The 27,257-nt window shown below is 56.9% G+C and overlaps 1 protein-coding gene across 1 annotated transcript; it reads right to left on the bottom strand.

The window, feature by feature from the left end:
- Positions 1–35: 35 nt before the first annotated feature.
- CRB2 (crumbs cell polarity complex component 2) lies at positions 36–23,359 on the bottom strand. The gene is made up of 13 exons (XM_077144331.1): positions 23,260–23,359; positions 16,274–16,597; positions 13,733–13,928; positions 13,432–13,571; positions 12,678–12,863; positions 12,350–12,463; positions 8,979–9,851; positions 8,358–8,866; positions 7,608–7,773; positions 6,161–6,947; positions 5,255–5,371; positions 4,506–4,632; positions 36–2,410 (listed from the first exon to the last, which is right to left on the bottom strand). Exons 1-13 carry the CDS (start codon positions 23,357–23,359, stop codon positions 2,186–2,188), a joined length of 3,864 nt encoding a protein of 1,287 aa, XP_077000446.1. The 3' UTR covers positions 36–2,185.
- Between the last annotated feature and the right edge of the window lie 3,898 nt (positions 23,360–27,257).

Genomic DNA, 27,257 nt, shown 5'->3' with positions numbered 1-27,257 from the left:
CCCACCCCACCCCCAGCACCCCACCCCACCCCCACTCCAACCACCCTGGGCCCTGTTTCACCCTACCTGGACTGCCCTTTGAAAATGAACCCTTAAGAGCAACAGAGGAGAGGAAGATGTGGGGCCCTCCAAAATGGAGCTTCCTGGCCTTTATATGTTGGAGTTCCACATAAAATTTCTTTTCTTAGGAGTTTCCAACTAACACAAGTTTGCCAAATATCTGACTTAAGTAAAGCCAACCAATGAACCAGTTGTGACCAAGCTGTTGGTACCAGATGCTTCCTCCTACACTGCCCCAGGAGTCAAGGAAAAAGCTGGGGGAGAGGTGGCCCCCCCTTCCTACAGCATAAGGACCAAGCCCCTTTAATTAGGTTCAGGGCCCTTCCTGTCCCAGCCTCAGCTGATCCCCATAGTCTCAGCTCCCGCCTCCATCCCCCCAAATCACCACTTGGCTCCTCCTTGGATTTGATTCTGTGCCTTCTGAGGGCTGCCTGAAAGCCAGAGGGGAGTTCGGTAAAGTCAATTCCAGTGTAAAAGAGTCCCCTGGCCTTGGCACCCGGAGCTCAGACACAAGAAGCAGCTGGCCTGGGAAGCAGGAAAAATGAAAGTGCACACCTCCAGGTCAGAGATAGAGAGATGCTGTGAAGCTAGAGCACTGCTCCTCAGAGAAGCCAGGCCCTCATCGGGGTGCCCTGCTGGGGTTGGAGATCACAGTGTGGTGGGCCTGGCCAGGGAAGGGAATAGAAGCCAAAGCAATAACCTCTTCCCTATGTCTGCAGCCTGGAACAGCCCTGACACCGACAGGCACCACCAACGTTTGCTAAGTACCTGTACCCAGCAAACAATATGGATGCTTCCTCAGCATCCTCTCTGAATCCTCCCAACAGCCATTTTCAGAGGCCATGGGTCTGCATGTGAGGGAATGGCCTCACCAGACAGCCACAAGAGCACGGGGAACTGGGGACAACCAGAGGGTGGTTGAGTAGGCTTTGGGGGGGGGTACTGTCTCCTCCCCAAACCAGAAAGGTCACTCACTCATCCTCATTCCCCTCTGCTTTCTTGCCACACCCAAGAGAGGCCTTTCACACACTTAAATTCCCTCAGCTCCACCCAGGGGTGTCAACACTTCCAGACCTGAAAGGACAACCTAGACAATCCTTCACATCAGACCACAGTTTGAGGACTTCCAGAGTTCTTTCCCCTTTGTCATCCTCTCTGATCCTTACATCAGCTCTGTGAATGACAGGGGGTGCTTTCCCCATCTACAAACAGATGAGAGAAGCAGCTCAGAGCCTAAACCACTTCCTGCACAAGGTCAGCAAGATCCAGGCAGCATGTTCCGTGCTCCTGCAGCTCTGTCCTGGATAGATCTCAGCCAGTCGTGGTCTATGGTTCCTGTGGAAGGCTGGTTCTGGCGCAGGGCACAAGACTACATTGCTTGAAGGAACATCTATCTGTTCTGGGAATCAAGAGCCTAGAAGACCAGGTTAATGGCCTCCTGATTTCCCAGCTGCCTCCAGGGCAGGAGTAGCCTCTGGAGGTGGTGAAGATACAGGAGCTGGGGGCTTCTTCCTTGGGCTAGCCCTGGCCCAGGCTCCTGGAGAATGTGCAGCCTTGGGTTGCCAGTTGCCCCTAGCCTAGGGTTCTGAGGTTGTACCCAAGGTGTCCTCCTCCGTGGGATTGCCTATGCCCACTACACAGTCATGTACACACCGAGTGAAAGATGGGGCACACCCACAGGCCCTGTCCAGAGCACTCCTACCGGTATCTGCAGACCAACACATCTGCAGACACGCCCATCAGGAGCTTGCAAACACTCCTGAACATACCCATGCAGGCCCACGTGTATCCCTAACAGTCACAGCCAGATGCTGAAAGAGGCAAAACCCAGGAGGCCAGATGGAGATATCTACAACCTCACAGGCCCCTTACTGCTTCCCTGAGTTGTTCCCTTTTTCCTCAGTCCATGGTGGGGTAGAGGCAGGGGCTGCCAGTAAAAGGGACACTTTTCCAGTAGGTGTCCTGGGCCCTGCAGTAGGTGTCCTGGGCCCTGCAGCAGCTCTCCAAGGCCCCGAGAAGATGAGCCACTTTCTTGCAGGCTCCTGGAGATGGCTTCCTTAGGTCTCCAGGTAGAAATTGCCAGTTGAGGACCCCTTGGGTGCTGGCCCTGGCAGCCAAGCCAGGCCTAGATGAGTCTCTCCTCAGGTGGCACTTTGAGGACACTGTCCATCTCCAACCGGGCCCCAGCCACCTCCTGTTGGCTTGGACTATAGGTTCCCTCAGACTGGCGGCGCTTTCTGGCTGCTAGGATCCCTGAAAGGAGGCCCAGGAGAAGGAGGAGGAGGCAGGCACAGGCTGCTGGCACCACCACCTCCAGCAGTGGGAACGGCAGTGGCAGGGGCAGGCCCTTCTGCAAGAGACACAATAATGAAGCCTAAGACCATGGAGGAGAAAAGGCCCTCCTGAGAGGAGTGAAGAACTGGGGACACAAGGACCTTCTTGGAAAATCAGAGTTATAGAGTAGGCTTCCCTATAAGGTAGTGAGACCTGGCTCCAGGGGTATGCAAGCAGGTATAGGGGGTGTGTTGGGGGGAGGCTGTCAGAGACACTACAAAGGGATTCCTGTACAACAAAGGGGTTCTAACTAGAAATATAGAAAACAGACATTTATTGAACACCTAATATGAGCTAAGGACCACCATGCATGGGATTTCACATAAATCTCACAACTATCTGGAGAAACAGAAATGGGCTCCAGGAGGGCAGGAATCTCTTGTTTATTTTGAGCACCAGTATACTCCAAAGGGCCCAGAACAGTGCCCAATAAATATTAAGTGAGAAAATAGGCTGTGCCCAGATTTCCCCAGACACATGACTAGTGAGTTGGTGAGCCAGGACTGGAAACCTCCACCATCTGCCTCCAATGCCATGCCCCGTGTTCCAGCCAAAGGCCTCCACATCACTGAGCAAGATAAGTGGCAGTCCCCAGCCCTGCCACTGGCTTCCCAGCTCTATCTCCTCCTTTCACAATAAGCTCACCCAATCTGGGGCCATGGGAACTTATTTGCACACCATCCCAGAAGATGGTCTGATTTTTTAATATCTCTAGAGACCAGTGCTTAACACCAAGGACCAAGGCACTTCAGGCAGCAGCAGGAGATTCTCCTGGGCCAGGAGGCCTGGGGAGGGATGGAGCAGGGGCAGCTGAGCCGGGCTGGTGACAAGGTCAGGATTCACCAGGGTCTGCCTCCCCTCTGGGCCTGCTCCCAGCCAGGCACAGCCGCAGCCCCTCAACTAAGCTTGTCCCTGGGAGATGCTGACCAGAGTTCCGAGGCCCCAGCAAACCCTGTCCCAGTCTCCAGTCACAGGCGCTCAGGATGCCTCCATCAAAGGTTCTACAGGCCTGGAATTCTTGTGTCCCAGAATCAAAGGATTCCAGGGTCACTGAGTCACCGGCCCTCCCCCTGCACTCTGAGGCTTCTCCGGTCATTGTGATCTAGTCCAAGTCCCAGCTCCCAGTGCTGGAGAATGGGTTCCAAGGCTGGAGAGAAAAACTCATCCCAGCCATGAATGAGCCCTCATTTGCTATCACCCCAGGATCTTCTGGGAAGCTGCAAAGCCATTTCTTCTCCCTACCCAAGGAGGAGGAGGAAGACAGGAGAGGCAGGCTAGGGGGAGGAGGTAAGAGCGGGAGCTAAAGGCTATAAAAGTTCAACTTGAAAGGAAACATTCCCCAGAAGCAGAGGGGATTTGTGGATTTATAACCCGGCTGCCAGAAGCCCGCCGAGATCAAGGCTCCCCAGGGTGCCCTTCCCGTGGCTTCCCCTGCCCACCTCCACCAGCACCCACTGTAGGCTCGTGCCTGCTGGACCAGCAGGGCATACTCAACCTCTTTGTGTGTGGAGGGGTTGGGGGTTGGGGGTGGGGGCAGGAGGGGGAAGGGTTTCAACAGCTCAGGCTACCTGCTGGCTCCCATCCATCTCCGCACCTCCTCACCTAAGCCTCCCTGGGAAAGTGGGGGGGTGCAGGGGGGCCTTCATGGCGGCTGAACCTTCCATGACTCAGAATCCTCTGCTCCCTGAATCTTCCTACTCCAGAATCCTGGCCCAGAGACACCTAGGGATTATAAACTCCCGGATTCACCAACCTAAATCCAAAGAACTCTAAAGAATTCTAGGATCCTGTAGGCTCTGAATCCTGGCCCTAGACCACTGCTCTTCCTGTAACTCCAGGTATTGTGAAGAAGCCCCTGACCAGTGCTGAGCTAGGAGACCAATGCCCTTGCTGAGGGATGCTGGGGGGCCCTGAGGCTCTCCCTGAGTCTCCTTCCACTGCAGCTCCCCCTTCCCCACAACTAGGCTGGCTCAGGAATACCTCCACCGGTGCTTTACAACTCCCCACCCCCGCCCCCAGCCCCTTCTCCCAACACCATCTCACCAAAGCACAAAAAAGGCCTCTGTGAGCCCCCTCCCCTATCCCCACCCCCCATCCCGGACGTCACTCACCACCACTTCACAGAACTGGCCGGAGAAGCTGGCACTGCAGATACATTCATAGGCCCCACCTGCTGCCCGGCAGGTGCCCCCATTCAAGCAGGGGTTGGCCTCACATGGGAGGGGAGGGATCTGACACCTGGGGAGGGAGGAGAGAGGGTGGTGCAGAGCTAGGAAAGCAGCTTCCACCACAAATGCCTGCTATTCCCACCAGCTGCTCTACCTCCCCAACCCTGCCACCTCAATCCACTTTCCTCATACACTGGCCCTGCCTGGCTGGCCTTGGTAGGTGACCAAAGCTGACTGTGACCTGCCACCCCCTGCACCCTAACATTCGTTGCTGAGAATGACTCTCACTCCCATCAGAACCAGATTCCCTTGGAGGCGGATTCCCTCAGCCTGGACTGGGACCAGAATCGGCACTTTTACGGTATCCCCACATAGTCCTGAGACAGGTGGACTGAGGACAGTGCTTTGAGGGCAACTACTTCCAAGGAGGTATCTGCAGAGCATGGGCTCAGAAGCCCCAGAATGAAAGAACCCAAGTGATAATGGTGGACTGTCAGCACTTGGATGACAGTGAAGGATGAGACCAGTGAGTAAGGATCAAATCACATCCATTCCCCCTGCCCTGGCTGGACAAATCACACATTCCCCCCCCACCCACCCCTGCCCTGGCTGGACAAGATCCAAGGCCCAGCCCTGCCCAGCTCTTCACACTTGCCAGCCCACCTTCCGGCACTCGCAGTCCCCAGACCCACCTTCGGCCTGCAAAGCCCCCCTGGCAGCTGCAGTTGGCGCCCCTGGGCCCAACCTCACATCGGCCTCCGTTAAGGCAGGTGAAGTTCAGGCCACATTCCTCCCGCAGGACAGGCAACCTGGGGAGAAAGCACAGAGGCTGGACCTCAGGCGACCTGAGCCTCAGTGCTCTCATCTGTGGAATTGTGCCACTTCCTACAGACCATGACATCAGAGTCCTGACGTGGGAGGATGAGACCCAGGGCCTGGGCCACTTACTCTGCTGCTCCAGGCCCCCCCCCCCCCACGCCCCGAACCACCTCTACAACCCCTAGATTATGAACTTTTTCCAAGCATCCTGTGCAAAGTGGGTGAAATCCATGAACTCTCCTCAGAACAAAAGCATGGCCGTAAACACAAAACTTGGGCCTAACACTCCTAGGGGGTGGGCTGGGGTGGGAGGTCAGCCCTCTGCCAAATAACCCTCCACAAGTCTGGCTCCAAAGGGAGTGGACAGAGCAGAAGGGCAACCTCCTCCCCACAACAGGCTGAATAAGGCATGTATCAAGGCTCTGCCCACCTGTCCCCTTCCCCATGGGCCTGAAAGGAGGAGCGGGGAAGGTAAATCCATGGTGGGTAGCGCTGCAGGATATCCTCCTGTTTTCTCCCAATACTAGTTCTGAGTCCCTCCACCCTACTCCCATACCAGACAAGAGAAATTCAAATTTAACTGGGCATCCTCTCTTTCATCTGCCAACCCTGAAGGACCATCATTCCCATTTCACAGAGGAGGGAAGTAGAACAGTTGCAGCCTGGCTCCACAGACCCCAACATCCCCAGGGGCCCTCCGCTCCCAGGCCTTGCCCCTCAGCACCCCCACCCCACCTCTGCCCCCGGGTACCCGACAGGATCCCCTAGGCCACCCGCACCTGCAATGAGGACCCACGAAACCGGGTGGACAGAGGCACTCGAAGCGGCCGTTAGGGTGGGCATGGCAGTGGCCTGAGGGGCAGGGTGCTGAGACACACGGGTCGGCGCGGGCCTCGCAGTGTGGACCCTCCCAGTCTGGGCCGCAGGCGCAGGAAAAAGCATCGAAGAGGTCGCGGCAGGTGGCGCCATGCAGGCAGGGCGTGGGGATGCACACAGGCGCGCCTCGGCAGCCGAGGCTCAGAGCTGGCACACCCGGCCAAGCTGTGAAGCGCTCTCCGGGGCCAGACACCGCGCCGGGCCGCGGGCTCGCCAGGGGCAACGGGAGGCCACCTAGAGCCACGCGGCCCAGACAACCCGTGAAGTTCTCCGCCAACAGGACGTGCGTGGCGCCCGGGCCGCACAGGAAGCCCAGGTCGCCCGCCAGGCCACGTAGTGCCAAGGGCTTTGCCACGCCGTCCAGCCGCAGTAGCCAGCGCGAAGCGGCGTCCGCCGGGCGCTCCATGGCCAGGCTGACATGGTGCCAAGAGCCGTCTGCCACGTGTGGCCCAGGGACCTGCAGCACGGCACCGGGCAGGCCTTGGCCGCTGCGCACACCTGCCTCCAGCGAGCCGTTGCGCACGGCGAGCCAGACCACGGCGTGGGCGCCCCCGGTGGCGCGCAGAAGCCGGGCCTCCTGGTCGCGCGTGCGGAAGGCAACAGAGACATCACTGAGCTTGCGGGACGCCGACACGTTGTGACCGCTGAACTTGGTAGGGGGACCCTCACGGAACGTGGCCTCGGTCACACCTGCGGAGAGAAAGCAAGAGGACGTGGGTCGGGGGTGATCTCCCAAACATATGGGTTGTATGGTGCAGGGCTCCCAGACCCCAGCCCACGGCTAGTCCGAGGCCTCCATCCACCCACCCAGCTTGCTGAGGAGACTGAGAAGTCCGCCTGCACTCCAGGTCACAGGGCAGGCGACAATAAACCTTTCCCAAATCCAACCCCCTTCCCTTCTTGAAAGTCACCCTGTCTCCTCCATGAGGCTCAGTCTTTGTGGTAGACAGTCACCTTTTTAAAATGCGAATCTGATCATGTCCCTCTCCTGCGGAAAACCTTTCAGCAGCTGCCCACTGCTTTACAAAGTTTCAGCTGTCTGGCCTGGCATTCAGAGCCCCTAACAACCTTTCCACCCTATTTCCTGCTGCACCCTTCGTAGTATTCGTGTTTCATATGTTCTTATAAACTTCAGGGCCTTTGCATATGCTGACCCCCAACCCCTCCCTGAAACATCCTCCCTTTGTGTCCTGTCCTCTGTATGCAGTGGCTAGACCACACTGGGTTAGAGCTTTTGGCATCCTGTTCCATGGTCCAGCAACCCATAAGCCCTGAGGGCAGGGACAGACTCTAATCCAACTTGGGTGCCCAATGCCTACGAGCTGTGAGCTACCCAGGGCACACACTCACAGATGAAGCCATCAGGGACCTCCTCACAGGTGGCAGGAGGGAGGCAGGGCTGGCCAGAGCACCACAGTTGCTGGGCACACATGGGCCCTGTGAAGTTGGCAGGGCAGGTACAGTGGAAGTCATTCCAGGTGACAAGGCACGTCCCACCATTGAGACAGGGGTCGGGCTTTGGGAGAACAGTTCAGAAGTCAGCTCAGCCTGGGGCTGACATTTGACATTACCCCACCATAACCATCATCATAGATGTGATTATTGAATACCTACTAAGAATACCCATTACAGATATATTACCACCTTACAAAAAAGTGGAAAGGAAGTTGCTGTCATCCCCATTTTACAGATGAGGAAACAGAGGCTCAGAGAGAAGAAGCCACTTGCCTGAGTCACCCAGACAGTAAACAGGACCAGAGCTCACGGCTTTTTAGGCCATTCCAGTTGAGGCTGGTGTTTTGTCCATGAACCTGCTCACTTTCCCACAGGTATTCCTTTCCCTCAAGCAGTCCCTGCAGAAAGGCTAGGGTGGCTTTTTGCCTTGGTCAGGGGCTCTATCTCAGACTAGAACTGGAGAGGAGGGTATGGGAACCAGCAGGCAATAAGAGAAGAGGCAAAGCAAATCCTGCTCTCCTGCCACCTAGCAGTGGGGGACCTTGGGCAGCTCATTTGACCTGCTAAGCCAGAGTTTCCCCACTAATAAAAGGATGTGCTGACCCCCAGGAATGTACCCCTAACCCCCAAGCCCAGGGTACTCACACTACACATGTCCTCGGAGACACAGCCCATGGTGAGGTTCCAGGTCTGCCTGCCACCCAGCTTGCTAGGCTCGCTCAAGTTCCCCAGAGGCAGGGGGAAGAAGGGGAGGTGGAGGTCATTGAGTTGTAGGTCCTGTAGGCAGCCATGAAAGGGCCCACCCCAGGGCTGGGCCTCAGCAGGGAGGAGCCGCCCACCCACGTGCACCTGCTGCCCCAGACCCTGAAGCTGGTCAGGCCTGAAGTTGAGCATCACCAGGTGGCGACGTCCATCATCCCAGCGCCCAGGGAGCATCAGAGTAGGACTGCCCAGCACCTCAGCCCAGATTTGGCCCTCACTCAGGAACACCGTCAGGCCAGATGCCGAGTTGTTGGCAAGCTGGAGCAGCAGACCAGTGGGTTCCCGTGTACGGAGAAAGAAGGACACAGTGAGATTGGGACCTGGCAGCTCGTGGAGCAGGAAGGAGGCAGAGCTCAGGATGCCCCCCAGACCAAAGGTGGCAGCAGGTACCTCTGCAGGGAGAAAGGGTGCTGGGCATAAGGCCTGAGGGCTGGAGGGAGAGTGTGTCTTGTCCCCTAGGACCCAGATTTCAGAAGCCCCCTTCCCATCTGGCTCTCTCCTCACCATCATTGCATGTGGGGCCACTATAGGGCCGGGGGCAGTCACAATGGAAATGAGTCCATAGGTCCAGGCAGGCCCCTCCGTGGGCACAAGGCAGGGGCTGGCATTGCTCTTGGCGCTCACAGCCCAGAAGGACATTCTGGCCAAGATCCTCAGGCAGTAGGAGATGCCCATCCACACGCACATCCTGGAGGCAGCCTGCAAAGCTCATGCCACCCAGCTGGGCGGAGTGGACCCCCAAAGGTGGTGGGGACACAGAAGCCATGGGGATGGGGAACACAGGACCAGAGGCCACACAGAGTCGGGCAGGGCAGCCCTCGTGCCACAGCCGCAGTTCCAGGGTCCCTAGGCGGAGCATCACCTCCACCTGGTGCCAGTGGCCATCATTTAGGGCCAGGTCCGGCAGACTCAGGGTGAGAACAGTAGAGCCATGGCTCCAGAGTGTGGCCTGAAGCACAGCTCCCACCAACGCCAGCTCCAAACTGTCCTGGATGTCAGTGCGAGTGGCCAAGGCCGCAGCAGGCAGTGTGGTACGAAACCGCAGTGCCAGACCCAGAGGCCCACCAGCTGGCACCGAGGCCCGCAGAGGGCTCCCTGCCACCACGGAAAAGGTAGTATTCTGGCCACAGAAGGGTCCTTGTGTACCGGGTGGACAGCGGCAGGTGTAACTGTGAACCCCAGACTCGAAGATGGGGATGCAAGTCATAGCCAGTGGGCAGGTGTGGCCCTGGCATCCAGTAAGCTGCACGGAACAGTCGTGCCCACCCCAGGCCTCTGGGCACCAGCAGATGTAGCCCGCCACGGTGTCATCGCAGGTCCCACCATGGAGGCAGGGCTCCGACAGGCATTCATCCACCTCCTCCTGACACGTCGAGCCTTCAGGAGAAACCAGCTGAAACTCAGTACCCAGGGCCAGAACCACAATCTCGACCCAGAAATTACATACCTCTTGGGACAGGGTCTCAGCCCCCATCAACTAAACTCATTCCCAAAGGATTTTCTCACGGTACCTGGGAGTCCCCAGAGGCTAGAATCCAAATTGCCCCCTTCCCCTCCCTTGTCCAGCCAGTCTCCATGCCCTGCGGATTCAATTTCCTAAACCTTCAACTCCCCCTTCTCTCCCGCTCCACATTCCCTGCCTTGGCAGCTCCCCAGGCCCATGGTCCAGCCTCCTCTAGTCCATCTGCCTTCAGAAGTCCCTCTCATCCACCCCTACTTGAGAAGCCTGAGATCTATTACTAAAGCATCACCTGCTGTTTAAACTCCAAGCACTCACCTTGGCACTTGAGACCCCTCAAGGGCAGGGCCCTGCCAGCCACCCCAGCTTCAACCCTGCTCTATACCAACTTTGAACGGCTACTTCTCCAAGCATCTCCTGAAAAGACTTTCCCCCAGGGATTGCTTTGCTCATGCTGTTCCCACAACTTGGAATGTTTCATCCTCCCTCATCTTGCCTCTCAAACTCCTACTTATCCTGGAAAGCCCAGACTCAAAGGGCCCCTCCCCTATTCCTAACCCTACCACATTGAGTCATTCTCAATTCTTTGCCCATCCTACTCCCAAATCCTTGCCCTCTCCCAGGCATAGCTCCCCAGAATGCCAGGTCCCAGTTGACTCAGCAGGGACCTCCTCTGGAGGCCTCAACATGCTTTTGGTGCCCAGCAAAGGGCCTGGCATGGCTTTTGCAGGTATAACGATGAAATGGAGGAGAGATCTGGGGTGGTGTACACATCTATGGCACTCGGAGTAGCTCCCTCTGCCCTACAGTCTCCCATGCTGGCAGTGAAGGGGCCCCCTTATCCTGCCCTCCAGGAGGTCCCACACCATGTGCTGGATCCCAGCCTGTGTCAAGAGGTCATAGTCAAGCCTTGGCTCAGCCAGAGCCTCCACAAAACAACCAAGCCACCCTGCTGCCTTATCACAGCTCGAGAAACCCAGGCCCAGGGAAGCTACCAGGATTTGAAATCAGCCCTGCTGGTCCACAGATACCACAGCCTTCTAATGGAACCCACCAGCCACCAGCCCCAACCTCCCTGCCCAGGCCCCAGGCCCTCCATACCTGCCAGGAGCCACAGGCCCCCAAGAAAAGTCCATAGAACCTGCAGCCCCATTGCATTCCCCACAGACCCGGCCAAGAGCGGGTGTGTGAGCCCTGAGGCCGGGGAGCAGAGCTCCCCACCTGACCCGGCTGCCTCCTTCAGAGCCGGCTCAGGAATGCCAGGCACTGGCCTCCCCCACGCCCAGCATGGCCCAAAGGGAGGATGGGGGTGGACTGGACAGCGGCAAGGAACCCAGCCCCACAGCCAGGTCCCCCTCCCAGCCCCTGACCTCAGGGTCTGCCCTCCTTGTCACCCAGCAGCTGAGCTCAGCTTGGGGAGGAGCTGGGTTCCCGCTAATGCTGGTGAACCTGGGGTTTGGCACTCCCTCTCTAAGCTTCCACTGCCTCATCCGTGGGGTGGGGATCTGAAATCCCAACCTCATGGGGTTGTGGAGAGGAGGAAATAAAATGCACAGAGTACTCTTCAGGGGAAGGGCATGCTGTGTTAAGCACACTATATGCCAGGCACCCGTGTGGCCACTGGGGCCAGACTTGGGGAACCTCGGCCCTCAGGGACAGAGGATGGGCTTTCAGGGACCCCCAGAGGAACAGCTGGAGTAGCAAAAGCTGAGTTTCAGCCTCTCCCAGGTGGGTGAGGGGGGTAGCTCAGTGATGGTCATCTCTTCCTCTCCCTGGGCAGGGGAGCTTGTGCCCAGGAAACTTGCCAGGGAGGGGAGGCAGTGTGCCGGAGCAGGAATGTGGGCAGGAGTGGGGGAGGTGTCACAGGCATTCCAGAGGGGGCAGGGACACTCTGCAAGTATGTAAGTTCCTTGGGTTCACCTGTGTCCATGTGGAAGGGTATCTATGTGTCTGTGTACACAAGGCAGGGAGGGCTTTCCTACACCCCTGTCCCCTATCCCCCACTCAGTGGACCCCAGCTCCCCAAAGGTCAAATTCTGCAGATGGTGCCCTCCAGCTCTCCACAGCCCTCCCACCCCTATTTTCCATCTGTCCTTGGCCACAGGGCCTCTGTCCTCCTTGTAGCCCAAGGCAGAAACAGCTGTCATCCTAGCACTCACACAGGGAATAAGCCCCCAGGATGTGTAGAGCATTCTTCCTGAATGTTTCTCAAACCCATCAGTCCTCTCCTCTCCCACTTCCAAAACTCAGGTCTCAGCTCAGCCACACTCACAAGCCCCGCCCCCTGCCAGCTTTATCCTTGATCTTCCTGTCCTCCATCAATCCAGCCTCCACACATCAGCCAGGGGCAACCTTTTCACCCCAACCCCACCAACTCTGGCTTTGTCCCGCCCTTTGCCCATCCGATCCCAGGCACCTGTGTAGCCATCCGGGCACTGGCACTGGAAGTCACTGGGCAGGTCCTGGCAGCGTCCTCCGTTGAGACACGGCCGTGAAGCACACTCATCCACATCTATACCACAGTCCTCCCCTGCAAGAGGCTCAGCTGTGACTCTTCCCTGCGGCCTCAGGGCCAGACCTGAGCTGAAAGAGCTCATTTTGTCACTAGGGAGGCTAAAGCCCAGAGGCTCTGGTGCAGGCAGAGTGGCACACATATGGGAGGGCCTACACCTCGAGCCCGGCCCAGGGTCCCTCCGCGCGCATGGTGAACACGGGCGGATCCGCTTCCCCAGAAGGGGGCTCACCCTCAAAGCCGGGCGGGCAGCGGCACAAGAAGCCGGCAGCATGGCGGAAGCTGAAGGCGCCGGGGAAAGCCGCCTGGTCGCCCCCGTAGAGCGCCGGATCCGAGCGCTGCAGGCACTGGCCCCCGTGCCGGCAGGGCCGCGCCGCACACTCGTCCTCGTCCACCTCGCACCACTCGCCGCTGTAGCCTGGGGGGAGCACACGCCGGCGTCAGGACACTCGGGACCCAAAGGTCTCCAATGCCGCTAGACCAACCCGGGGCCAGGCCCGGAGGGCAGCTTAGCACACGGGCACCAGCGTGAGGCGGAACGCACTGACGAGGATGATGCCTTCGGCGGCAGCAGCAGCATATTACCAGTATTACTGTGGAGGCCCTGTGCCAAGCGCTTCACGGGGGTTTGCATTTACGCGCCTCACAACCACCTGAGGAGCAGGTGCTATTTTTACTCTCCTCACAACCACCTTAGGAGCAGGTGCTATTATTAGCCCTAATTTGCAGATCAGGAAACTTGGGCTCCTCTGAGCAGTAGAAGTCACTCGCGCACGCGCACGCACACACACACACACACACACACACACACACACACACACACACACACACACACACACACACAAAGCTGCTAGGTCTGTTAAGGGCCCAGGTCGCTTTAGCGCATACGCATAGAAACACACCTGCTCCAGCCCTGCCCCGCCCCACTGCACGCGCCCGCCCACTGGGGTGCGAGCACGCGCTCTCGCGCACTCAGGTACACACACCTGGCCAGCAGAGGCAGCGGAAGCTCCCGAGGCCGTCGAGGCAGGACCCGTTGTTCGCGCAGGGCGCAGAAGCGCACTCCAGCACCTCCTGCTCGCAGCGCGCGCCCTCGTAGCCCGTGTCCGCGCAGTCGCACTGGAATCTGAGGTGGCGCCGCGCGGCCGGAGCTGAGCGCGCGCCCAACACACCACACACCACCACACACCTTCTCCCCGCGAGCCCTGGGGTCCACCGTCTAGCCTCCCCACCTCAGGGCCCGACCCCCCGGTCTCCGGAGAGACCCCAGCTCGTCCGCTCGCTCACCCGTTGACCAGGTCGTGGCACACACCCCCATGCGCGCACGGCTGGCTCTGGCACTCGTCGAGGTCCAGCTGGCAGCTGGCGCCCCCATAGCCTGGCGCGCACACGCAGCGGTAGGAGCCCACGCCGTCCAGGCACGACCCCCCGTGCAGGCAGGGCACAGAGGCACACTCGTCCACCTCGTCCTCGCAGGTCACTCCTGGATCAGAGATACACGATAAGAGAGGTGGACACCCAGAGGGAGGGAGAAAGGCCGAGCCGGGCAGACAGACTAAAAACGATCCAGATGATTACAAGGAGCAAAATTTGAGGATCCAAAGAAAACGAATTCATTGATTCACTCATAGCAGGTGTCTCCTGAGCCAGGCATTGGCAGACCCGTAAAAACAAGCAGACATCTCTGCCATCATGGAGCTCCCAACATTCTAGTATTAGGTTAATCATTACATAAATGAAGGCTTATTTTTACTTTTATTAAGCTCAAGGAGGGAAAGACCAGGATCCTGCAAAAGCAAGAGCCAGGGTCTGGCCGGGAAGATTGGAGATTAGGGAAGGCTTCTTGGAAGAGCCGTTTGAAGACTGAGGAGACATTCACTAGGTTGGGACTGGGGACGACTACAGCAGCTGGATTCCAGAGAGGTGCAAATTAGAGTCCTGCTTGGGGCAGGGGACTGCATGGAGAGTCCGGAGCAAAAGGGAGAGTGGAGGAGGTGATGCAGGGATGGGGTAGTGTGCAGCTTTGGGGGGCCAGGTAACAGGATTTGGATTCATCTTAAAGGTGTTAGGCAGCTGAGTGATGTGGTCCTAGTCACATTTTAGAAGCATCACTCTGGTGGCCTTGAGGGGGTGTGGGGAAGGACCCCAGGCATGAGAAATATCATAGATGCCTCTGTTGAGTGTGCTGGAGTAGGGTAGCCATTTCTTCCTGGTTTTCCCTCCACTGCCTTAGTTTTAAAATGGAAAGTCCCACATCCTGGGCAAACTGGGATGATTGGGCAGCCCTTCTACGGTGAGGGTGGAAATGAAGGGTGAGGGAGGCAGCAGAACCTCAGGGCTTGGAGATGTACCACCTGCGCTCACCCTGGGGCCCGCTTGTCAGTGCAGACTCAAGGAGGCCCTGCCCCCTCCTAAGTGGATTTGGTTGGAGTCAGGGTGGGGGGTAGTCAGGGACTCAGCTGGAAACTTCCCCCCTTCCTGACTCAGTGAGCACAAAACATGACCCCTCCTTCCTTTGACCCTCCTTCACTCCTCCCACCCAGTCCCACCCTCTGTGCCAGTGGGAGCCAGGCCCAGGCCGCCTGGAATCTCAACCTCCCCCACATGGCTTGGAACGGAAGGAGAGGAGAGCAATGAGTCACGACAGACACTGCCCCCACTCACATCCCCAACCAACCCAAAAGAGTTACTCAAAGCATTTGAGCACCACACGTCCCAGTGCACACACCTGCGGACAGTTGAATATGTACATTTCATATAAGCACATTCACAGAGCCGAGAAGAAGAGGCCTGGACAGACACAAAACAGTCCTTTATACTAGGAGACGCACCAATTAATGAGAACCACAATCACACATGTATACGCATATAGACACTGAGATGCTCAAATAATGAGAAAGATACATGCAACCGGTTCCAAAACCATTCTCATTAGACTACTAAGAGCCATCTCTTCACTACATCCCTCTTTCCGTAATCTGCTCCAGATGACATCAAACCACTCTCTGCCCTCAAAGCAGGGCTACCTAGTTCAGGGTTCAAGCAGAACCAGAGTGTCTATACCGCAGACTCCAGACTGCCTTAGCCTTGTTGCTGGACATGTCCTTTTCCCCATCCGCATCCACCTTCCTGAGTTCAGGCTGGAGGGAGGCAGCTCTGGGACATTTATATCCTGGGGCACGGATGAAACAGGGACAGCTCTATACTACTGAGGAGGGAACTAACATTTACTTAGTGCCATCACTTTTCCGAGCACTTTAATATACAATTTTCTCACTCTGGAGACAGCAGGGATCCCTGGGGGTATGTCTGCATTACAGTTTGAACAAGAGGACCAGTGTTTCTGTGCTGGAGCTTTGGGGGCTACCCAGAGGAGAGGAAGTCTCCATTACAACCTTCTGGAAACACCAGATGAGCCAGAAGGAGTCTACATTCCAGCTTGACACAGATCAGGAGTGAGTAAATATTGGGAGAGTCTGGGGTGTCCTCATTAAAGCTGAACCAGGCATATCTGCACTCAGGTCCTGCCAGAGATGCCTGAGGGGTGTCTCCAGCCCCAGCACCAAATTGAACTCTGTAGATCTGGGACTGAAATAACATTTGTCAAGTGTCTGTTGCCAATATATACTTTCATCCAGAGCTGCCAGGTTAGTCTGAGAAGCATCAGTCCTATAGCAAGGCCAACAATATACAGGTGTTCACATCCTGGAGCCTCCAGGATGCTTGGGGGTGTCTCTGTACTAAAGTCAAAGCCGAATTCCAGATGCTTACATGATATCAATGACATCGACATCACAGAGCTGCTCCTGGGACCGCAGGGCCCATTACCTGCGTAGCCGAGGGGGCAGTGGCACTCGTAGTGATCAGCCAGGTTGCGGCAGGTGGCCCCGTGGTGACAAGGCCGGGATGCACACTCATCGATGTCCAGCTCACAGCGTGGGCCCTGGAAACCGGGCACGCAGTAGCAGCGGAAGCCACTGGAATCTGGACCCTGGGGCACACACAGAGCGCCGTGGTGGCATGGCTGGGCAGCACAGCCCTGGGATTCTGTGGGCCCACAGGTGTAGCCACCACTCTCGGTAGCCTGGCATTCTGTTCCTGGCACGCAGGGGCTTGAGGCACAGGCACTTGGGGTCTCTGAGGGCAGCGTTCCTGCACAAAGAGGAAACCAGCTGGTTAGGGTAGGCAGGGTCAAGGCCTTCCCACACTCACAGACCCACCCCAAGACTCCAGAGCTGAAAAGTAATATGGGCCTGTCTGTACTGAGGAGTACAGAGGGAGGGACAGAGGCCCTGCGAGCCAGGTCCCAGCAGGCTGGACTCCTCTACACCTGGAATTGGGAACAGCTTTATGAGTGTCTACGTTACAGAGAAAAATAGGATCAGGGAAGCCTGTGTTTGAGCTTCTCCCCTGCCCCCCACACCACCGGCTCATCGAATCCCTGCAGCGCCCCTTTGAGGCAGGGACTGTCAGACCCATTTTAAAAGACAGCAAATCGAGGCTCAGAGAACCAAAGTGGATTCTTGTCTGAGGTTGCACAGTAGCAAGGACAGACTTCAAGGTCTGAACATGTCATTTCTCCCCTACCCAGGGAAGAAGGCTCCTCCTGGGGTCACCTTCTGCAGGGCCCACTGCCTTCCAGGAGGCCCCTCCACCATCCCTGTGTGAAACTGGAGGTGGACCCGGTCCCTGGAGGATGGACGGAGGACTTCAAAGGCTCAGCCTCTCACCCCCACCCTCCTCTGCCTCCCCTAGCTGCCGGCCTGGTACTACTCACAGAGGATCCCTAACCCTCATTTTAATCCCCATTAGCAAATATCCAGGTGGCCAGGCCGGCCTGAGGTCACGTGGCTCAGAGCCGGTCTTCAGACCCGACTTGGGTCTCCACCACCAGGAGGTCCTTCCGCTAAACGGTGCCCAGCGTGGGCCGTGGGTCGGGTGGAAGGAATGCTCTGGAAGCCCCGAGAGGCAGCCTCCCTCCCTTCCGCCTTCTAACTCCCCAAGGGCCTCGTCAATGTAACAGCAGGGTGGAAACTCCGGCTTTGGAGTCCAACAACTCTGTATTCAAATCCCAGCTCAGGAGAACTTGGGCAGGTCTTTTCTGCTTTCTGATCCTCTGCTTCCCAATCTGAAAAGGAGTGGGGGGTGATAACAGCATATGGCTCATAGCATCATAGAAAGATTCAAAGCCTCACATCCTACTTAAAGTTCCTTCCGTAAGGAAAACAGTAAGTGATTGTCACCATCGATGGGGTAGGGGGAACCGAGAGCAGGAGACCCCCACCCCAACTGGAGCTCCAGGAGGCACACTCCCTGCTCCCCCCCCCCCCCCAGGTTGTCATCCAGACACTAGCCAGACCCGGGAACAGCTCCAGGCCCTGCACCCTCCCCTCCCCCACCCGGGTGAAGACCCCCAGATAAGACTCGGCTGCCTCTCAGGCGTCATCTACATTCCACCAGGCAGGGCTGTCTATCGGCCCGACCCCCATCCTCCCAGCCAGGCCACAGCAGGATGGGGACAGTGAGCCAGAGGGATACTGACAGACCCCACAGAGAGAATGCAGGGAGAGAGTCAGGCTCCCCTCCCACCCCCGGTGCCCCAAGCACCTGGTACAGCTCAACATGGCTCACCCTTCCGAAATGCCCAGACGGAGTGGCCTTCGTGTTCACTCAGGGCCAGGCACATGGCAGAGGGGTAGAGGGCCTGAAGTGCTATGAGGCAAAACTGACACACTAGGGCTCTGGGTCAAACCCACAGTTGCCCTCCCCAGCTCGTGCCATCCACCCCCAGCGCCCTTTCCCAGGACCTTGGTCTGCAGGGATGGGCAGGGGCATCTGCGCCTCTCGGAGGGGCTATAAGCAGCCCTTCTTTTTCTTTTTCCCACCCCCCCCCCACTGTGGCTGAGCAATTATGAGCAAGTCTTCCAGGGCTAGATCCTCAGGGATCAATGTCTGATAGCAACAGTAGGCTGACAGGGTGGGAGGGATCATGCTCCCTGGAGAAAGGGCACAGTGCCCACCACTTGGGGTTGCTATGCAGAGCCACAGACACGATGCATGTGAAGCGCTGGCACACAGCGAGCCCCAGTGACGGGCAGCAGCTGGACATGAATTATTGTTGTGTTGAGGCTGTCTCTCACCCCGTTGCCTGCTCAGGACCGAGCTGGAGCCTCAGTGGCCGTGGAGAAGGAGAGCAGTCATCGTAACTGCCAGCGCGGAGGGCCCCAACTCACAGGACTCCCATTTAACCCCAACAGTGCTCTGCCCTCCGTGGGTGCTGGCCAAGGGACCCAAGCCCCAGTCCAGAACTTTGTCCTCGGCTCAGAGCCTGAGACCAGCCTTGGGGGAGAGCACCTGGAGAAAGGATGCCAAGGGGGTGGGGATGGCTTAATCACCATCTGCCAACCCTTGGGGGTTCTCCCAGGGTAGCAGATGGACTATTACCCCAAATGACTGAGCCACAGAAAACAGAATCCAGCTCCAGGGGAGCAAGGCCTTTCTTAAGTCAGAAGCAGGCAGAGAGGAAGTGAGCTGCCCGTCCAGAGAGGTGAGCAAGAGCACCCAGAAGCCTGCCTGTGAAGAATAACCATCTTTCTTGTGTCATCCCAATTAACATTCACGTTCGCCTTATGATGTGAATAGTGTGACACTCAGAGACGAAATAACTGTCCAGTCCCACGACCAGTGAGGGACTGAAATTCGAACCCAGGTCCTGTGGCTCCAATACTTCCGCTCCAGGGTTTCCAGAATTGCCTGGGGCTTGTATTAAGAATACAGATTCCTGGGCCTATACCAGACTTAAGATTCAAACTCATCAAGCCCAGAGCGCAAGAAGATGCAATGCAACACTCTCCCTGGGGGTTTCTTTTGCACTTTGAGGTGTGGGAATCACTGACCTTTCGTTTTCTGTCTCCCAGAAGAAGGAGGCCAGGCCTGCCCAGGGCAGGGAGGGTTGGGAAGGGTAGAGAGGGCGGCAGGGGAGAAGCCTGGTTGTTTCCGGGGCCAGGCTAGAGGGGTGGGGCCTGTTGCCAGGGTGACGAGGGGCCTGTGCTTATCTTTACAAATCCTCCCTGACCTCTTGGGCTGCCTGGGGGACCTGGCTAGGGAGGGATTAACGAACACCCACCCCTCCCCTTCAACCTGCTGCCAGGGTAGTGCCGGGGGAACTTCAGAGCCCCAGCCCCTCGCTGCTGCCAGGTAGGAATCTTTGTCCACGGAGAGACTGTAACAACATAACAGCAACCATTTACTAAGTGCTTTCCATGGGCTCACGGCTGTGTTACACACCTTGCATCTATGCTTACATTGTTCCATTTGATTCAAACCCAAATTGCTGGGTGCTTTAGGAAAATTGCTAGTTTTCTAACTCAGGGAGAATGAAAAGTTTGTCTGGGAATATCCCTCAAAAAAACTAAGAATCAGACCATCTCTGGATTTCAGAGTGGTCCACAGTGCCACTCTGCAAACTCTAAGTTATCACCCAGGTATTTTCATTTTAATACATTTAATACTCACCTGGGCACTGGAAAAAGTCTCTAAACGCTTTCAAGAGCGAAGGTTCCCATATCAGCCTGGGCAGAGCAGGTGGCCATTCCCGTCTTCCCAGAACCCACCGTCAGCAATCCCATTGGGCTTTAGGCCTCACTCTGAGCTTAGTCATTCTGCCTTTACGTGCACTTGTATCAGGTCTAGTTATAACTCCCAGTAGGTGACGACAAGTGTTTTACTGAAAGTGTATTTGGGGAAGTTTCTTGTCTTGACCAGACTAGAGAAAGAATGTTTCTAAGAATCCAATTTAAGATCACCCAAGGTGTGGGAGCTTTTAGCACAGAAAAAAAAAGTTCAACTAATAACCCTAAGCTCCCAAGATAGGTTTGAATAACAGTAAGTACAACATTAAAAGGACTTACAAATACAGCCTCGGAGACATCAGGAAAGGGCTAAATTATCCTAAGAAGGCAGGAAAGTTTGGGATGCTTTTTTACAAAAATGTTTACCCTCTGAGGATAAAAGGCATAATTTTTACGACAATAATCACAATAATAGCAGTCATGGATTGTGTGCCTCACCTGTCCCTGGTAATGGCACGCCCAGTGTTTTCTAGCCGTAGGCTCAGAGTGCAGGGGCCAAGGAGGTACCACCCGGAGCAAGGACAAGATTGAGCAAATGGAGTACCAGTCCTGCCTCCAGAGCAAACCATTTCTAATTATTTCGTTATTAACTATTAGTGAGCTTTCATTTAAAGTTTCCTTTAAAACTGGGGATTCAATGCCAAAACCTAAGTTGGGAAACAATTGTACTTTTTCATCCAATTCTTGTAATGGCCTTGAGGGTAAAGGAGTTTTGTTCTTGTTTTACAAAGCTGTAGTACAGAGATGTGGTTTTACATAGGCTAGTACCACAGTCTTCATGCCCAATCTTGGCCCTGGCCACAAACTAGCTCTGTGACCCCGGGCAAGTTACTGACCCTCTCTGGGCCTCATTTTCCCCATTCTGTCAACTGGGAGTATCAGAGCCAACCTCATAGGACTGTTGTGAGAATTACATTTGATGATATTAGTCGAGCAGCCTAGTGTCTGCCATGTCGGGGCTGACGTTTATTTATTCATTCATCAACAAATCTTTACTTGGGGCAAACACCAGCAATCCAAGAAGATGCCGAGGTTCAGTCCAATGCGTGTGTCTCTTCTGCAGCTCCCAGCTCTGGCTAGAGGAGGGGCTAAGCTTTGGAATTGGGCTCGCTGCCCCTTTGTCTGCCAGTCTCCCTGGGTGAGCGGGTTGCAGGGAGGTGGGGGCGCGGGCGGGTGAGGCTGTGAGGGCCTAATGTGCCCCATTGTACTCCAAGATGCTTGGTCCTCTCCATAGCAACCAGCTGGGCCTTTGTGGCAGGGTAGAGGGGCCCAGTTTAGGATCTGGCAGGGGTGGGTGGCAGAGCCAGGGGCCCAGGCCCTCCAGAAACCCCCACCCTTTCTGGGGTGGAAACTGGTTTTCAAGTGACACAATCCTGTTCCCTGTGTCAGCCTGGCACGCTCCTCCTGGAAGTCGGGCCTTGGGTACTAGCATCCAGAACTGCTCGTTCCCTCAGAGCCCCCATCCCATTTTCAGGGATCCCCAGTGAGGGGGCTCCATGTGCAGAAATCACGAGGGGAAAGGCTGGCCCTGGCCACCGCAGCGGGGTTGTGTCAGTGAGTGTATATATCAGTGTCCATTACTTTTTTCAGCAAAGACCTGGTTTAGTGTTTACTCTGCCTCAAGGTCCGTGTGCATGCACATGTGGGTGTGACTTACGTGTGCCGACAGGTGCGCATTGTGTGTGTGTGCACAGGTGATGTTTCTGCAGGTGTGTGTGTGTTCATGTGGAGGTGGGGCTGCGTGTGCCTGTGGACGCCTGTACATGTGGGATGTGTTCCCTCCTGCAGGTGTGTGGATGTTTGTGTGCATGTGCATTTGTGCATGTGTGAACTGCAGAGACAGGACAGACCAGGATGTCATTGCACTCAAGTGCAGAGAGTGGAGAGCAGGACCCCAGCTCCTCTCACACACTCCAGGTTCACCTCTTAAGCCCCATCCCTTCCCGTGCCTCAGTTTCTTCCACTGCAAAATGTGGTCCTCATCTCCCTCACTTCCCTGCAGAGAAGAATAAGAAGACAAAGGCCTGGTGACTTGTAGGGACTTGGAGAGGCTTGACCCCCACACCTTGGGAGTCTGTGGAGCTCTGGGGGGTGGGGGCTCCCCTAGCCTCAAGGGAGCCCAGGCCATCCAGCCTACTTGACTCCCTCTTCCAGCCAGTGGCAGTGGGGGCAGGGAACTTCCCCAGCCTTCCCTGTAACCATAGTGACCAAGACAAAGCATCCCCCCAGACCCCCCAGGAGAAATTCCAGGCCCCACGTGTGAATCCACTTGGACAAAAGCAAAAACCGCCTGGCGAACAGGAGTCTGGCTTTGGGAAGCCCTTTTGACTTGATCTGGGAATGTCGGGGGGTGGGGGGCGGGCAGCAAAGGACACACATGTGTGTCCAAGTCCCCGGTCACCTTCCCCAGACTCCAGAGCATTCCCCGGCACCCCCAGCACAGGCAGAGCTAACACACAAATGGAGAGGGTGCAGGCGATGCCTGGCTTCCCTGGGTCTCCTTTCCCCTTCTCCATCCCCGATTCACTGAGCTGGGGTCCACTGCCCCCGCCCCATGGCCTCGTGTCTAGAGCACAGACACTGTTCAACCCACCTGACAACTTACACCCCACAACTCAGACACAGCTCGCCACACCCACCCATAACTCCTCATACAAGCTCACAGCTCACGCTGGGACAGCTCCTCCTCCCTCACAACTTTAACACACCCACAACCTGCACCCCAAAACCCAGCACTGATCAAGATTCAACTCCCTATACTTAGCCCCTCACAACCCAGAGCCCCCCAGCCCCAACACCCCACTTCCCTCACAGAATACAACGCACCAGACTTCTCAGCGCACACCTCAAACCACACACAGCTCCCCCCAAGACATAGATGCCTACCCAGCACCCAAATGCACTCCCACAAATCACCCCCAGCCCATGTCCCCCCAAACACCCCTCCACAGGGAGCAAGCCCCAGAACCCACCTCCTTGGAGCCGCACATAAGTTCTAGTGGTTCACAGCAGCGCACCCCTCTGCACCCCACAATTCCAGCCTGCACCCCTGCCCGCAGCCTGCCCTGGCACCCACGTGAGCCAGTCCCCCCTCAGCCCCAGTAGCCAAAGCCTTGGAAGACAGCCTCCCCCCCCCGCCCCCCACCCCATTCGGACCCCCTCAAGGCTTTGGCCCCAACTCACCAGCCAGGAGGGCCAGGGCAGGGGCCCCGAGCAGCAGGGGCAGCAGCAGGACGGGGGTGGGGGGCCCGGGGTCCCTGTTCCCAGGCCTCGCCAGCGCCATGGCAGTCGCGCTCTGCTCGGCTGCTGTGGGAACGGGCGGCCTGGCGGCCTGCGCACCCCCCTCGTCCCTCCAACCAGCACTAATGCGGTGGACAGAGGCCCGGCCCCTCCGCCCCCGCCGCCGCCTCCCCCCGCCGGGCCCTCCCGGGCGGCTCCAGCTCGCCGACGGATTCTAGAGGAGTGGTCTGACCCGCCCACCTCCCGAGACCTCAGCCCCGCGTCCCCCAGCCCCAGGCTCCAAAGGCGGCCTCTGGGGCCCCCGAGGGGCTGCCCTTGTCTCTCAGCGCCGACACTCCCGCCGTCTTGACCCGGCTTCTCCTCCCACCCCTCAGGTCGTGCCGCCTCAGCCTCCTCTGAGAAATGTCTGTCCTGCGGAGCCGTCGGGGCTTCTCTACTCACTGGGTGATGCCAGCTACTCCCACGTGCTCAGTTACTCTCACCCTGCCGCCCACACCCACCCCCACCTTTTACTCCAATCCCAGTCTCTCTCCAAGCCCAGGCCTTTGCAGCCAGGTAGCTTCTCCCAGTTCCTCCTATTCAGCTTGTCCTCATCTGAATTCATCTTTCTCCCAACTGCTCTTCTCCAGTGCTCCCCACCTCAGTCATGGGGCACCTCCCACCCTCCCAACCCCCACCCCGCAGCTTTACACTGTCTGCCTCACTCTCTGCATTCACTCAACGACCTTCTCCTGTACTCTGCCTCCTCAGCATCTCTCCACCCCACTTTCCTCTCCACTCCCTCTGGTCCCACTCGGCCTCAAACCCACCATTTCTTGCCTGGAGACCACATCAGCCTCCTTGACAGCTTCCCTGTCTCTCCGTCTTGAACCCTTTCTCCACACAAAGACCCCAAATCCAGACTACACCGTCTCACTCTCCAGCTTGAGTCCCTTCCGCATATTGCCCTCAGGATAAGGTTTAGTCACACTGGCCCTGCACAGTGGGGCTCCTGCCCTCCTGCACCCCCAGCCAAGCTGAGCCTCTCCCATTTCCCCCAGTCAGCCTGGATCTTTCTCCTTATCTTTGCTTCTGCTGTTTGCAACTCCAGAAATTGCACTGAAATCCAAGGCACCACACTCTACTGAATGATGGCAGCTTTAACTAAGCAATCTTTTCTTTGCTACTTCTGGGAAGTTCTACTTGTTGTCTAACCTTACAGTCTCCTGCTGTTCTTGATGTCTGCTTGATCCAGGGCTGGCCTTAGACTGGAGAGGGGAAACTTTGGGTGAAAAGAAGTTTTAGGGAGACCCAGACCCAGGAATATAAGTCATAGCAAAGGCATGCAGCATAAAAACAGCCCACTCTTCTTCTGCTTTCAGCTCCAGTGGGGGAAGAATCCCCATGGGAAGGAACTTCCCTGGAATGACCCACTGGCCCTTGCCAGCAAATCCCCATTCGGCCCAATTCAGTAACCATGACTCTGCTCACATGTCACTCAGGCTGGGTTCTGGGGCTGTGTTCCTGTCATGAGAAGCCAGGCAGGCAAGACTGGCATGAGTAGGTGAGAGGGAGCACCAGGTTGCCCTGCATGTAGGGCGTGGAGAAGTGCAGGGGTCGTCACACAGGATCCGGGTGGTCCTCCAGCCTCAGGGAAGTGCCAATGCCCCTGGGTCTGGGGGGCTCAGTGTAGGCCCCAGAGCCTGCGTGCACATCCCTCGGCTGCCATCCTGGAGTCTCATTCTCTCCAGGTTGGGGGTTGCTTCTTGGTTTCTGGGCCCCTTCCCACTCCCAGATCCACCTTTAATTCCCAGTCCAGCATGTATACCAAGAGACGCCCCTGCCTGCCATAGGAAATCCCCCTTCCCCCACATGGGAAAAGCCCAGGCCCCTGCAGCCGGACAGACCTGGGTTTGAGTCCAGCTTTGCCACTTAGCAGCAGAGTGGCTTCAGCACGTGACTTCCTTCTCTTGGCCTCGGTTTCCTCATCTGTGAAGTGCAGGTAACAACAGTTTCCAGCCTGGGAGGCTTTAATGAGCAATGCGGCTGGTGCTGTGAACGTGTGCAAGTTTACTTTATTCTACCTCTCAGAGATTTCTGAGAGGATCCAGGCAGCCCTAGGGGAAGAAAAGCGCCCCAAGTCCCACAGCCCCCAGATTCGTTGGGATCCAGACACAAACACTCACATTTCTATGACGAGCCAGGGAGGTCAGAAGAGCGCCAGTCCGCGCTGCCATCCCATGCCCCTCCCCTGCCCCCCAACACTGCTCCCACAGCTGCCACCTGCCACCTAGTGGCCAGTAGAGGAACGGGTGCAGAAACCAAAAGGAGATAAGGAGAGAGCCCACAGGGAGGAAGGAAGGAGGAGGCCGGGGGACGCAGGGCAGTCTGGGGCAGACGGTGCTGACCTCTCTGGCCTGGATCTGGACCAAGAGCCCTAGGAGTGGGTCCGCCCAGCTGGGGAGCACACCTCTCTGAGCAGATTCCAATTCCTCAGTTCCACCCCACCTGTGCCCCCAGAGCCCCAGTCTCACTGGGGGGTGGGGCCAGCGAGGGGAAAGGGAAACAACAGAACACTATTCTACCTGCTCAACTATACTGCGAGGCCAGTAGTGACCCCATTTTACAGCTGAGGAAACTGAGGCTCAGAGAAGTGAGGTCAGTCTGTCTGACTCCTTCCACTGCAGGTAGAATAGCCACCCCTCCTGCCCGGGCCAAAGGGCACCCAGACTCGGCTTGCCCAGAACCGGCAGGCTGTTCGGTACCTCACGAGACTGTAAGCGGATCTGGCAGGAAAGCTGCGCGGTGGGAGCCCCAGCTTTGGAATCAGGCAGACCTGGGTTCGAACCCTGACTACTCTGTGCCCTTAGCCCGTTTTTGCTGATCTGCTTTTGCTCCGCAGAACCTTAGTGTCCCCATTTGTAAATAGGGGCAGGAAGCATGCCTACCTCAGAGGACCGTGAGAAGAAAGTGGGTAGCACTGCTAGGGCCCATTTGGGGAGGCAAGGGGGGTGCTGCTCCCTGCTAAGCAACAACCCCAAGACCCTGCCAATGGGCCCCCTGCCCTGAATTCTGTCCCCTACCCCCACCCCCAGAGTCCCTCTGCTTCCCTCTCAGGGACTGTGCTGGTTATTTGGTTTGTCCCCCACTCCCACCAGCTCCATCCTTGGCCCTTCTCCCCACTGCTGACAGTGTCACGGGCTCCCCTCCCTCCTTCCCTTAAGGGTTGGCCTGTGGGAGACTTAAGCAGGAGATGGGAGGGCAGGAGAAGAGAGAGGGAGGTTGGGGTATTTATTCCCTCTTTCTTTCTGCATTGGGGTGTGTTTCTGACTGCAGCTCCCACAGGAAGCCCCTTCTGTTGCTTCTGCTCCCACGCCCTCAGGCAGTTCTGCTCCCCTTGTGGCCAAGTCTGGGGCCACCTTCGGTGCTGACCTTCCCAGGTCTCTCTGAGGCCCACTCACTGTCACGCACTCCGCGCTGCTTGGAACTCTCTCTCCCTGGCTTCCCAACTCCCCTGGTTTCCCTCCTCCCTGCCTGCCTGTTCCTCACTGTCCTTCCTCCCCCAAATGCTGGGGTGCATGGGGCTCTGCTCCCATGCCTCTGCCTTTCTCACCCCACGTCCCTCCCTGAGATGGCCAGGCTTCGGGGACCAGCCCTCTGCTCGCTCCCAGCCCAGCCCTCTCAACAACTCTCCACCAGGATTTCTTAACCCTGTCTCAACGCTCCCTTGAAATAACAGAGATCTTGTATCATCCTTTATTAGCCAGAACTGAAATAATTTCATTTCAAGCATATAATTTCCAAAAGATCATCCCTAATGCCCTAAATGAAATGTCTCTCTAGACTTTTGGTGAAGTGCACAGAAGCTGGAGCAGACTTCCTGAGTTCAAATCCTGCCTCCCCATTTCCCAGCTGTGTGACCTTGGGTCAGTCACGTATCTTCTCTGTGCCTCTGTTAGTTC

The sequence above is a fragment of the Tamandua tetradactyla genome, chromosome 2 (genome assembly GCF_023851605.1).
Source record: "Tamandua tetradactyla isolate mTamTet1 chromosome 2, mTamTet1.pri, whole genome shotgun sequence".
Lineage (NCBI taxonomy): Eukaryota > Metazoa > Chordata > Mammalia > Pilosa > Myrmecophagidae > Tamandua > Tamandua tetradactyla.
Note: the sequence above shows the minus strand (reverse complement) of the source record. Positions and strands in the feature narration are given on the sequence as shown.

Excerpts from the sequence above, each read along its gene's own strand:
- CRB2 (XM_077144331.1), bottom strand. The coding sequence starts at position 23,359 with ATGGCGCTGGCGAGGCCTGGGAACAGGGACCCCGGGCCCCCCACCCCC. Across the intron at positions 16,598-23,259 it reads TGCCCTGGCCCTCCTGGCTG|GAACGCTGCCCTCAGAGACC; the intron begins GTGAGTTGGGGC and ends CTCTTTGTGCAG. Across the intron at positions 9,852-12,349 it reads GTGCCCGGATGGCTACACAG|GCTCGACGTGTCAGGAGGAG; the intron begins GTGCCTGGGATC and ends TTTCTCCTGAAG.